At 45.0% G+C, this 14,036-nt stretch overlaps 1 protein-coding gene across 4 annotated transcripts in view; it reads right to left on the bottom strand.

Moving 5' to 3' along the window:
- The window catches only part of ZNF827 (zinc finger protein 827), a 157,080-nt gene that overhangs the window by 89,680 nt on the left and 53,364 nt on the right, over nucleotides 1–14,036 (bottom strand). For all 4 annotated transcript variants that reach the window (XM_045831389.1, XM_045831390.1, XM_045831391.1 and 1 more), the window contains exon 5: nucleotides 3,891–4,124. In XM_045831389.1, coding sequence (XP_045687345.1) covers nucleotides 3,891–4,124 — 234 coding nt within the window. The remainder of the gene's footprint in view (nucleotides 1–3,890; nucleotides 4,125–14,036) is intronic.

Raw genomic sequence — 14,036 nt, 5'->3', positions numbered from 1 at the left:
AAAAATGAATATAAATCCACTTGGTGTCCTTTTTAAGGGCATAGAAATAAGAAAACCAATAGACAGGTTTCAAATTAAGGTCTGGATATGAAGTTTTATTTACCATGTTGGGTAAATTTAAATGTTTAGTTTTTCAATCATGTTTCTGAATAAACTCTCCAGCTACCCGGCTAGTCATTTTTATGGAATTCATGTTTTTAAATCACTGTTATCCACTATTTCTAGGCACGGCCCCACACACGGAGCGTTTTATACACACATCCCCACGTAAACCCAGAGCCGCCCGAAGGAGGAAGACAGCGTCTCTTTCTCTTTGAGTCTAGTCACTCCTCTGAAAGCACAACAGACAAAGCAGATACAATTTTGTGTCACTTTCGGCGTAAGTCACATCTGGGGTAACGCATCCGCGCCAGGAGTCTGCGAGGTCGCCGGACACTGCAAAACCAGAGCTGCACAGGGACTCGACTCTCTCTGTCTGCCAAACGTCACCTATCCTCTGCACTGAACTCTGGCATGCTGGCGTCCTCAGACCAGGACTTCTGGGAATTATCTTTGGCAACCATCCGCTTAGCAGAGAAGTCTGATTACTTTGGCCGCCTCGCCTCACGTAACAACAGGTAGTCGCAGGCCTCCCGTGGCTTCCTGGAGTGGGCTGCTTTCTTTGTGGCAACCAATTTACTTGGCCCAGCCGTCAGGCACTTGACTCCCCAATTAACAACTGAAACAGAACTTGAGTCACAGGAAGGAAGAAAAGTCAGATTTCCCCAAACATGCAGTTAATGAAAAATTTAGTCGAGTCCCTAACGCATCTGTGTTTTTCTCATAAAATGTAGGTGTCAGTCTGGAAAACAATACACCTACAGAGGTGTCTCCACATAGGAAAGTGTCACATGATATTTGGCTGGGCCATGTGCCCGGCATCCATTAAGGAGTCATCATAAATTAAAACTGGAAATGAAGCAGCCAAAATTATTGACTAGTTTCCTCTTATTAATTCAGTGAAAGGGCTGAAAGGGCCTTAGCTACTGCAGATCACAGCTTCTCTTCTCCAGGAAGTAACAGAGGAGAAAAATCCTTTCATTCTGCATCTTGGCTATTCCTCAGGCCCAAACTGAAAGAAGGAAAAGAAAAGGCATGATAACTCACGGATGCCCTTTTCTTGCCCAACTCTATTTTTTAACCCTCACCTGAGGATATTTTTCCATGGCTTTTATAAGGAGAGAGGGTGGGGATGGTGCAGGGGGTCGGGGAGAGACAGAGAAACATCAACGTGAAAGAGAAACATCGATCAGCCACCTTCTCGTATGTGCCCCGACTAGGAATCGAACCTGTGACCTTTGGGACCACAGGATGATGCTCCAACCAACTGAGCCACACCGGCCAGGGCTCACCCAACTCCTCCTACCAGAAGAACTTTCCCCAGCATGACAGAATGCCTGAGGAAAGGCTTTGGGGTCTCATGGGAGGTGCAGCCCCAGCAGCCCCGACTTTCCTGCAGAGATGCTTTGGGAACTGATTGACCACACGACCCTTGTCTAAAGAGGAACAGCAAACAGCACAGAAAAGGCGGTCTAAAGATGCCGACAAGTCCTGTAGTTGGACGTCTTTTAGGGCACGAACACTGAAATTGCCCAGTTTACAACCTGAGGACAGACGGAGCAGCAAGGTTGTTCCTAACGCCTTCCTTCTTCCAAGAGCACTGACCTACCCGTGCTCAGAAACCCTCCTGTCCACTTTAAACTCAATAAAGGGTGAGTCCTCTTCACCTCGTGGCTTAGGAATGATGACTTTTTTTTGAAGTCACATGTCTATATTTTGGACTAACTCGGAAATTTCTTTGCAGTTCGCCTGACCACAGTCTGCCGGAGTGCAGAAGCGTGAAGAAGTTCCCCGTGCCTGCCAGTCACTTCCTGGATGAACTGCCTCGCCCTGGACTCCATCTGACCAGACCATAGGCATCTGGAGGGAAGGGACGGGGACGCATGTTTTTGGAACCATGTCTCTTACACCTAGAATGCTGGGAAAATTTTTCAGGGCAAAAAGACAACTTAGCTTAGTCTTCCAACACGTTTTCACACGTTTCCACACCACGAAGCAGGGCAGATGCCCTTTGGAAATGCGACCATGTCGTCCATTTGACTATTATTTAACCCCCACAGCACACGGGCTCAAAGAAAGTCAACGTAAACGTTTAGAAAGGCCGCTGCTGTCCGCAATTATCATCCAATGGATATGGCTGCATAGCCACATTCTGTTTGAGGGACTTCATTATCAATTTCCTACTTCATTGTCTCACCATCCAAAAGGCTTCAGACACAATGTTTTCCTGAAAGAACATCTTCCCTGAAATCTCATTTTTGCATATGATCTTTCAGTGCCACCCAGCTCTCTCTGCCCACGGCACTGGCTGCACAGCAAACTCTGAAATAGAAATATTATACACTAGAACCTTACCATCAGGAGGGGATGAAAGTCACTCTTAGAAGGGTTGAAGTCACTGTAATGTGAAAACTTATGGTACAGGAGAGAATCAGAGAGCTGTGCAGCCTCTCTGCACTGACGGAAAAACACAACAGGTTACTCCATGTCAACACAATCTTTTGACACTGAGTGGAGGGATCAACTATATGAAAATACGTTAGCTTGAATATCATTTTTTGAAACTTTCAGCATTCACTAATCAGCACAGTCCTGTTACACCTCCCAGTTATGGGCGAAGCTGCACTGTCATCGCAAGTTTCAGGCAAACGAGGCTACAACGGGATGTAAGAATTGCATTATGCTTTATCTACACAAATCATATTCCCCTGAAGTTCCAGTGCATTTTGAATGAACACCAAAGGAAAGAATTCTTAACCCCACCAACTGGCAAATACAGGAATTTCAACCGTTCTGATGCAATGACTCTAAGTAAATCACTATTAATTTCTTACTTCCAACCTGCTGGTCAACCAGAAACACAGCCCGATTCACTTATGAAATTACACAGCAAAGTACCCCCCTCACCACCACCGCGGCGTATCTTGCCACATCCTCCACCCACAGCAAGCTACAAACTGAAAACAGCTTTTGATTTGTATTAGCATTTTGAATATAGTTCCTAAAAGTTATCTTTAAGCAGCAGTGAACTAACTGAAGGCGGAGTATGACTTGGTAAGTGATACTATTGACATAACTTTCCTTTCCACGTTTTGAAAGTCATGCCTTTGAATTTAAAAGACACTTTCAAGTGTTTACCTGTTCCAAAGGGGATGGGGCAGATAGGAGACGGGGAACATACATGTCAAATTACAACCCGTTTTGCCAACATCTGCAAGGCTGGGATTACATTTAGATACTAATAAAAGCCATTCATCTTAAGGACTAAACAATTATTGTAATACCTCTTCACGAAATGTTCCATTCCTAAAATCTCACTGCTACTCTATGAGTAATTACTTCAAGTACCATCTCAACCACTCATTAGGTTAAGAATAATCTTCTTAATAGTTCTTAAAGAACATAAAGTAAAAATACACACAAAAGCAAGGTCCTCTCTTAGGGAAAAAAAAGATATTCTGATCACTTAACAGAAGGGCTTTGAATGCCATTAGAACCCATTTAAAATGATGACCCACATCATCTTAGAAAGTAGCGGTGTTTTCCAACAATTTTCAGTCATATTCAGAAAACGAAGGCTGCATTTAATAGGACGGATTCCCAGCCCACCTCCGAAAACAAACTCATGCGCACAACCCAGGGGTCTGAGCCAAGTGGTCCATCGTTCCTGAAGTCACAGGGACCAGGTGACAGGGCTACCGGGAGGCTAATTATGAGCCATGTGGGAAGCAGCCGGGTTGGGTGGCACGCGAAATGATCCGAATGTGAACATTGCAGAATAAATCCAGTACCTGAGAGCTTCATGAGAAGTTCCGACGCTGCTTTGACGGACATATCCTGCCTTAGCACGCTCCCCTTCCCTTCCTGGGGCTTAAGGGTGTCCTCAGAGATGCTGGAGGCCGACACTTCAGACTCCGGGCTGAACACGTAGCTGGGCCGAGGCAAGGAGGTGCTGAGGGCCTCCTCCTCCTTAGGCTCCTCCTTCACTTTAAAGTTGAGATTCATGGGCTCCTTTTGATTTGCAGCTGTCAAAAGAAGAAGGGGATTGTATATAGAGAGACAGACAGAAAAAGCCATTCCCCTCTTAGCTGTTCCCAACTCGACCAAGTATGGACGCACGATCGCGTTGTGCTAGCAGCAGGAGGGACCACAACCTAATCGACACGGGCTGAGCCCAGGGCATGAAGATACAGTACATTCCACAAGCACGTGGGCTTCTGAGTCTTTCGGACCTATCCTGTTTGAAAAAGTGTTAATTCTTGACAAAGTGCTTGGGCGTTTATCCCTTTGGTTTTTCTCAACATCTTCTTTCCTGTGTATGTGGCTGCCTCGCTGGCCCACCTGCACGCTCCCCACCTAGTCCTGTTACAGAATGATGCCTTCATGCAGTTTTCCTGCCATAAAATATTGAATATAATAAACATGAGACAGAGGCAACAGCCAAACTGAAAGCCTGGGTTGGGGTGTAAGGTGAGGATGGAGAATTTGCCAGAAAGGCTCAGACTAGAGACATATACCTTTTGCTTTATTACACGCTGACATCACGGACCCACAAACAGTGGGACATACACTTGGCATGGCTCTTTGCGTATAGATCTGCAGCCCACGTCACCTCTGGGTCCACAGTGGGCATTGTTTAAAGAAAACATATTTTGAAATAATTTCAGATTTGCGGAGAAGTTGGAAAGATGGTTTGAAGAGTTCCCATCCATCCTTCACCCGGCCTTCCCAATGTTAACATCTTATCGAATCGTGATGCTTTTGTCAGAACTAAGAAATCCACATTACTGTGATCTAAACTCCAGATTTTATTTGTATTTCACCAGTTTTTCCACTTATGCCTTTTTTCCATTTTTAGCGTGGTTGGTTGGTGTGGAGTGTGTGGTCAGGAAAGAGCTAACTAGCCTATTATGGGATGGATTCCATGGCTTGGCTACCACAAAGCTCCATACTACCCAGGAAAGACCAAGAAGGAAGAAACGCATCCTCTGCTACCACTTGTGACTTTCACAGGCATCTTGCTCCCTGTTAAAAGGCCAGGTAGGAGGAACTTTTAGGTTGCTTATGTTGAGTGTGTTTGTCTTTTGAGAAAGAAGACCTCATCTTAATACAGAATTCTTAGTAATGCTCATTAGAATTAGCCTTAAACCCATTCCTGCTTAATAAATAAAAGGAAGAAAGCCAATCTCCAAAGCAAAGACCTATTACCTCTTGTTCACCGTCTACCCCCAGCCAGTGCTCAAACACAAAGTCCTTTCTTTCTACCCCTAAGACCTTCTAACTCCTCCCTCTACCTCCTCCCTTCTCCCCCTTATGCCCCTCTAAGAATGTATATTCTGGAATCACAAGTTCATACAGACCAGCACATCTGAAAAACTGTAGCCCAGAGGGCCAATGCGACATTTGGGAGTTTTGCTGCCAGAAGAAGGAAGAGCTAGAACCTAGTCCATGGGCTGCCCATCCTGTGTCCCTTACCGACTTCCATCACACCACTCCTCCACCTCTGGTCTCTATGTCTTAACAACACTAATGTAACCTGACCTTCAAGTCTTTGCTAAATTACTGCCTGATGACGTCTGCCATGTTCAAAATTGCAACCCCTTCCCCAGTACTCCCAATCTCTCTTACTGTACTTTAATCTTTTTTCCCCAAAATATTTATCGGCTCATAACATACTGTTAGAAATGGAACTGTGTCCCCCTCCCACCAAATTCATATGTTAAAGCCCCTAAACCCCATCGTGACTGTATTTGGAAATAGGAAGGTAAGTAAGGTTAAATGAGGTCATTAGGGCAGGGACCTAATCCAATATGACTGGTGTCCTTATAAAAAGAGAGACCCTGGTGAGGACACAGTGAGAAGGAGCCATCCTCAAGCCAAAGAGGGAGAGAGGCCTCAGAAGAAACCAAGCCTGCCAACACCTTGATCTTGGACCTCCAGCTTCCAGAAGTGTGTAAAAGAAATTTCTGCTGTTTCAGCCACCTGGTCAGTGGTATTTTGTTATGGTGGCCCAAACAAGCTAATCACATGCTATATAATTTTCTTATTGATTATGTTCACCATTTATGATCTGTCCTTCATGAAGGCAATGATCTGTTTTGATAATGATGGACCTTGAGTGCCTAGAAAAATGCCTGGCACATAGTAGGTGCTCAATATATATATTTGTTGAATGAATAAAATACATTGGCCACAAATTAGTGACATTAGATGGCGTTCCACCATTACCTGTGGTCAACAAAAACTAACAATCTCAAAGTATCCCACCAAAGGCAATTAGCAGTGCTCTCCCTGGTTATTGGACTGGGGATAAGACCGCAGGCAAAAAAATTAATTTTAAACAGGAAAGAAAGATATAAGGAGATAACTGAGGAGCTTTGCTGCCCACACCACAGCGCTAACCGAGGTGTCTTCGAGCAATCACCTGGACCCTGGCACTACTAACAGAGGAGTCCAGACATCGAGCAAAGTGCCTAAAGCCAGCCGTATGGGGACAATGCCATCAGAATCTGAACCAAAGGGAACAAAAACGGTTTCTAGAGCAATCTGCAACAAGTATGCATTTCAGACCTCTGCCTGTCTACCAGGACAGTAGCTCCTAAGAAGACTTTAGTTATTACAGTTCTCCCCTTTCAACCACTTCCTGGGGTTTTTGCCAACCACCTACTAGCCATCAGCCTTTCCCCCAGGACCCCTCATTAAACCCCCTGGCAGGAGCATCCTCGCTAGTCTCCGCGGAGTAATCAAATGGTGGATGGGGCTACTACATCTGTGACTTTGATTCTCTGGGAAGGAATGACATAAAGTGAATGGTTAGGTATTTTTTAAAAAGGCTTCAGTGCTGCATCTTTTATGTGAAAGCTTTTTAAAATTCTAAGGTGAGGCCAGGAGAAAGATAAGAAAGTCCCGGGGCCCTGAAAGTAAACCCCAGCTTCTAGAGAGGGCCACCATCATGTCATGTCGATAGTCTCTGAAGACCCAAGCAGCTTCTGCAGCAAACGGGCTACAGAAAACAAGGGGAAAAAGACACTCAGCACTGTTAGTACAGCCCAGACTTAACAGAGCGTCAATGAGACACTTCAAAAGAAACAAAAGGCAAGCCGGATGTTGCTGGATTATAAATTTGCAAGGCACTCTCTACCTGGTTTGCATTCCGACAACGACAAGAATAACATAAAACTAGTAATGCACTGGGGAAGTGCAAATAAAGATAAGTCGAAAAAGCATGTGGGAGACACTCATTTGCTCGAGTTTTAATTTCCCAAACACTGGGCCTAAATAAAAGATGTAAAAATAGCATTGGAAGGTTATCTCGCTTTCTTTCAATTGCCAGAAATATTTACATAGAGAATAATAAATAAAGCCCATTATTTTAGAATTAATATGGCTGAATAATTGCCATTGTTTTTATTATCCTCAGTTAAAAAAACATTGTCTTTCTACATAGAAAGGGAAAATTAAAGATGTTTTTTCTGGGGGGCAGGGGATGGGGAATTGCTCAAAAAGCACTGGTACCTGACTCACTGCAAACACAGTCATTATTTCATTCTTTTTTTTGGTAACATGTGGATTTATTAGTCACTTCCATTGTCTCTCCTTTCTTGTAGGTTTCTTTTCTTAAAAACATTTTTTAAAAGATTTTATTTATTTATTTATTTTTAGAGAGGGAAGGGAGGGAGAAAGAGAGAGAGACAGAAACATCAATGTGTGGTTGCTGGGGGCCATGGCCTGCAACCCAGGCATGTGCCCTGACTGGGAATCAAACCTGCGACACTTTGGTTCGCTTTTTAAACATTTTTTAAATCATTGTTCAAGTACAGTTTTCAGCCTTTTCCCCCTCCCCCTCCCCTGACAAGATCTGTGCGTGTATCGGTTTGTGAAGGGCTTCACATGCCCGCCCGGACTGCAGTCTCTGTCTTTTAAAGCTTCCAGATACTCCACCTTTTTTTATGATGATAACTTAATATTCTCATTTTATTTTTGTAATGTTATATTATTTTAGGAATTATTTATTGTTTTGACAATGTTATCAGAATCCCTCAGTAATTCAATGCAAGGAAAAAATGCAGAAGGAAAAGAGCCAGTAGGACCTAATCAGTTATCTCCTTATATCTTTCTTTCATGTTTAAAATTACATTTTTTTATTTTTGTTTTTCTTCGGACACTCCATCCTGAACGCAGGGAGGAAGTCCCCCAATGGAGAGGCCGCGTCTCTCCCGGTTGCAGCGATGTTAGGCCCTGAGCCTGCGGCTCTGAGTAGGAATGCTGTGCATCTCGAGTTCACGCATTCTGTGGGGCTGGGCTGCCACTTAGAAGAAACAAATGAGCTTTCTGAGGATTTACGGAGGATTCATTCGAGATAACGGCTAATACGGGAAAGGAGTGAGATGCCACTGGGGTAGAGCGTTCCGAGTGTCTGATTCTCACAGGCAGGCGTTAAGGAGTTGGAGAAGCCGCCCCTCTGTGAAGTCAGGTGTCCTCAGTTCTCATGGTGCTTTCTCCATGCGCCCCTCCTTGAGGAATATCCTACAGAACTTCCTTCAAGGCCATGATTGGTTTTAATAATGCATACAACTCACATCTGAATAGTCACATGGGAATTATCCATCAACCACCGAAGGTGGGGATCATTATTATCTTCACGTTAGAGGTGAGGAATCTAAGGTCCCAGGAGGTTAATAGACTGACTCCCCCCGCTCCCCCCCAAAAAATCACAGAATCTCTAGACTCCAGGGCTTTGGCTGAAAATGCACCCAAGCTCTCTCCTTGCTCTCCAAGACAGCCCAGGCTTCTTAAGAAAGATGCTAACCTAAGCAGTTGGACTGCGGGCCTTAGGAAATACGTGATATGGAGTGAAGTAAACATTGTTCACAAGAAAGGGGAGGGTGAGGGGTAACCTGGGAGGAAAGAAGTTTGTGAGGATTGGGAGGAGGGTGGAAGAGGAGAAACTGCCACACGACAGCTTCTGCTCTGTTCCGGAGGTCCCCTCTGGTGAAGGAAAATGCCATTCTCCTGGAGTTTAATGAGCCAGCTCTACTTCAGTTCAGAGTCTAGCAATTTTGCAAATGATGAGCTGCTACATCAAAAAGCAAGACCAATGAGAAGTTTATTTACTACCTCACCCTAAACCAGAGCCAAAGACTCTTGGACCTGCGAGGGACTGCAGACCAGTGGTTTCCAAACAGTGTTCCGAGGAACCCTAGAATGTGCTTGAGGGGTTCCAAATGGTCGCTTCAAATGTAAGTTTCTATGATTATTTTTAAATGAACTTAACAATTAATTTAAAAATTAATATACAATTTAATTTTAAAAGGTTCACCCCCAGCTACATTCTATAACATGCCAACTGGAGACCACTACGTTAATTTGTGTTGACAAGTTAGTTCAGTTTGTGTCTCATGTGTGATGCAGTTTTTCCTGTTGCGCACGTGTTAGAGTTTTAGTGATCCATCGCCAATTAGGAAGCCGTTGGCTATGTACTGATCTTTCAAATAGTTCACAGCGGCGCATGTGTATCGTGTAAAAGTATGCACTGAGGGTACACCTGGAACCCACAGACACCCCTGGATGCAGGCTGTCTCCGCCTTGGTGCCACCGGCGCCCTGGACTGTACAGTGCACCGTGGGAGACTGTCCTGCACGTGTCGGATGTTCAGTGGCATCCCTGGCCTCTGCCCACTAGATGCCGAGAGCACGTTCCATTTGTGACAACAAAAAATTCTTCCAGACATTGCCAACTGTCCCTTGGGCACACTCCTGGTTGAGAACCACTGCCTTAAATTAATGCCAGGACCGGTTCAAGCGTATCTGCTTTGGCAAAGCTTCTGCTTGTGACCGACAGACCTATGCAGATATATAGATATATAGATACATGTGGACCTGGCACTTACAGAGCGCTCACTACGGGCCAGGGAGCGCACTGAGTGCTTGCCTGGCTTCATTTTCCCGATCCCGACAGCAGCCCTCTGAAGGAGGTACTACTAGTATCTCCACTTTGCAGGTGAGGCATCTGAGACTAGAGATGGAACACATTTCCAAATAATAGTTAACTAGTAACCAAGTAGTCAACACAAAATGATAGATGGCTTCAGTGCACATGGAGAGTTCCAGATGCTTCATATCTGCCGTTTATATAAGGAATGAGGGCAGTTGCTAAATATTGTTGAGTTTGAAGCAAACACTTTTTGGTATTAGATTCTTCTTTCAAGTATCTGAAGACACTCAAGTGAAGAGATGCTGAGATGACAAGGTGAACTGTTTGACATCTGCCCTCGTTTGCAACATCTGCCCTGTGTAAACGGTGCCTCTTGAAACTGCGATCAGAGAAATACATGGAGACACACACCAGGTGCTAATAGGGCTACAAGACCTCACCTGATCATAGGCCTAAGTTCACATTTTGGGCTTAAAAAAATGGCAACTTTTTTCTTCGTTGCTTCACTTTTTTGAGTAAATAAATGCAATAAATGCCAGCTTAAAAAATAAACTTAGATTTAAAAATACATATTCTATGTGTTTTACATATTAAGTCTCTACTTAAAATTTTGTTTGACTAGAATGAGCTTACCGTTGCAAATACAAACCAACAAACTAAAACTCATTACTGTTTTCTACTCCCTTCTTTTGCAATAAGAAAGCACAGGCTCAGAGAATGATTTGGCCTTTCGGAAACCACAAAGCTTGTTAACGATAGACCCAGCATCAGCATGTCTCCGGATCACAAACTGATGATGTCCCTTGGATGTGTATGAAAGTGTGCATGGCCGACTGGGCTGGGGGCCTGGGAGTTTTTGATCATTTGATGCACTTTCACTGAGAGAAAAAAAATAATAAACTGCCTTCTATCATCATAAGGAAAAGGGGACATTTAATTAAACAGCATAATAAAGTGGAGTATTACTTTCAGATGTTAAGCATATTATATCTAAACAGAATGTTTAAAACATTAGCTAAATATTTTTCAACCTTGCTCTCCAATGAGGTAAACTACTTAATTTGCCTTAAGTAGTTCCATAATTAGTGTGTAGTGTAGTTTCAACCACCTCGTATTTCTCATTAATCCCCACCTGAGCTAATCCTTGGCCACACTTCAGGATCCACGTCCCTAACCCAGACGGCACAGGCCCTCCATGACAGCCACCGCGGTTACAGAAGAGCAACAGCGGGAAACACAACAGCCTCTGGGGGCGGGGTCACGGTAGCAACAATGAGCGGTGCCTCGAGAACCTTAGAATAAACAAATAAGGTTCTTCCCTGTGAACTGAACTACTAAAACTATCACATAAGGAGCAAAAGTAGCTATTTGCAGTAATCCACTTCACAGACAGGATATCTCCCTTGTCACAAGCAGGAAGGCCAAGTCCTGGAAAACCAATCAAGCCGTGAGTAAATGTGGAAGAAAGCTGGATGTTAAAGTCATACTATTAGGTCCAAAGAATGAAATGGATGAACGGCAGGAAACGATTGGTGATTAGGGAAAAAAAAAAGAAGAAGAAAGCCTAAAGACTGGATAATATATTTCCAACACTTTTCAGGGGAGTTGGGGACCATCTGCCCCAAATGACACCCCCTCTTGATTGCTACACTTGTCATTTTAAATTACTGTGCCGACATTCTGGTTCATATGTCAGTTTTATAAATGATTTCTGTTGTTGTGGAACACCTAGAGAATCCGAGGAACGCTGGGCCGAGCAAGGCTATAAAATGTCTAGAGCGGTTTCCCTCCCTGATAACCCACCCCTTTGCAATGTGACTTTGCAGCTCCTCCCACAAAGGGGTGCAGTCGATCTCCCCACTCTTTGCATCTAGGCTGGCGTGGTGGCTTGCTTTGGTCAAGAGAAGGTGTTGGAAGTGGCCTTGGGCCAGTTCTGAGCAGAGCTTCCAGAAGTCTTGTGCCCTTTTGCCTTCACCTTGGAACCCTGCCCAGTTGCAATGGGAACGAGCCTGGGTGAGCCCACGGACGGACTAGAGACCCTAGGGAGCAGAGACGCCATCCTAGCTGAGACCATCCTAGACCAGCAGCCCCCAGCCAGCCTAGCAGTGGGCTGCAGACGCATGGAGTGGCCCAGGAGGGACCAGAAGCAGCAGCAGCAGCACCCTGTGCAGCCCTGCCCGGATTGCCGATCCACAAAATCGTGAACCAAGAAAATGGTTATCGTTTTGAGCTGCTAAGCTGTGGAAGCGTCTGTGAGTGCCACAGACTCCAGTTCCCAGACCTGGTCCTACGGGCTGAGGTCCCGGAACATAAGACAGGAGACCACACCGAGGTACTCACACCCACTGGGGCTGCCTTTACGCGGCCTGCTTACTCTCTGTGGACCGCTGCTCCCTACCCCGCCTTCTTTCTTACAGCATCCCGGACGTGGTCATGGATCTGCAAGCCTTTTTTAAGGGAAGTAACACCACAGCCTCTGAAACCCTGACTTCCAGAATGCCTATCAGAATGTTTCCCCAGTAGTCCATCATGGAATACACTGTGGATGATGCAAAGATAAAGATGCTGCAAAAGCCCCATGATCTCCCCCCACCCCCAGCAACCTGAAACAGTTGAAGAAGCAAGATGAATACACAGCAATAGAAGGGACTAGCCAGAATGCAGGCGCCAACCTGGGCGATAAAGACTCCAAGTAGCACTGGAGTTCACAATGGGGGCGAGCACTAAAGGCCAGAACACCAGGAAAGGTTTAGCCTTGGGAACTAGTCTTGGAAGGAAAGGCTAGCACTCGCAAGGGCCGGACAGTAGGGGGAAGGCATCACAGAGATGGGGCCCAAGGTCACCAGAAATTCCCCACAAAGATACCGCTGTGGGTCAGAGGTGCATTCAAATAGCTATTTTAGCTTTAATTACATTAATTATTTTTAGAAAAAAGTCCCCTCTCCCATTTTATCTAACAGGAAGAAGACACATGGGATGCTACTCTTCCAATTATCAGGCTCCTGAAACAACATGAGTAAAGGCCGAGAAACGGAAATGAGGGGGGCCTGCCCGTGAGCTGGTGAAGACTGCACGTGTTTTCCTTGAGAGAAGCGGGGACGGGGTTACTCAGGAGGAAGGAGCAGGTGGGGGCATAAACTGATGCAAGAAGCTCTAGAAGAAGTGTCTTTCTGAACGCCTCGGAGGGCCTGGGGGCAGGGGGACCATGGTGCGGAGGAGGCGTCAGGGAGGGAGTTGGAGGGGTAGGCTGTCAGCTGCACGTGAACGACGGATTGTAGGTCCATTTTGAAGACACAAAAGTGTAACCAGATTAGCGACTGAATTAACATGTAGAAATGATGCCATGGTTTGAAGCCAAGGAAAATAACCAGTGAAACAGACGGAGGTCAAAACGACAGTTCGCTCAGCTGAGAAAAAAAATTAGGTAATAGCTAATTAAGTGGTCGTGAGCCAAGGCTCTGCAATTAGGCAGAGCTGGATCTTTGTTCTGTTCCTTGTAGCTGAAGCCTTAACACCTCAGCTTTCTCATCTACAGCATAGGTTTAATACTGTTGACCACACAGGGCTGTCGGGAGGGTTAAATGAGAACTTATATGAAGTTGTTGGCTCGCTGCCCTGCTCAGTGTAAACACAACTGATTGGTAATAATGCTTATAGTAATAGTAGTAGACTCAGTAACAATAGGAGCAGCAGTAGTAAGTAGGATGAGGTGTACTTCTCAGGGAAGGAAGAAAATGAACCGACTTCAGTTCTGCAGAAACGTCGTAGACTCTGATTAGTTTTCCCAGGGTCTATCGAGGTAAAAAACCATTCTGCAGGTAGTTCTAGAACGAGGAATGCTCAGTCCAGCTCACTGAGGAAAGAAAGATCTGGAATCTGGTCATGACCCTTTTACAGAATTTACGCCCAATCTTGTTTTCCTCATATACATGTTTTTAACAGACAGTGTACTTGGAAACACACTTCACACTAGAAAGCTCTACGGAAACACAAACGGGCCTTAT

This window comes from Phyllostomus hastatus, unplaced genomic scaffold, assembly GCF_019186645.2.
Source record: "Phyllostomus hastatus isolate PE091 unplaced genomic scaffold, TTU_PhHast_1.1 phas_contig_159, whole genome shotgun sequence".
Taxonomy (NCBI): Eukaryota; Metazoa; Chordata; class Mammalia; order Chiroptera; family Phyllostomidae; genus Phyllostomus; species Phyllostomus hastatus.
The sequence above is the reverse complement of the archived record's forward strand: the minus strand, read 5'-3'. Positions and strand labels throughout refer to the sequence as shown.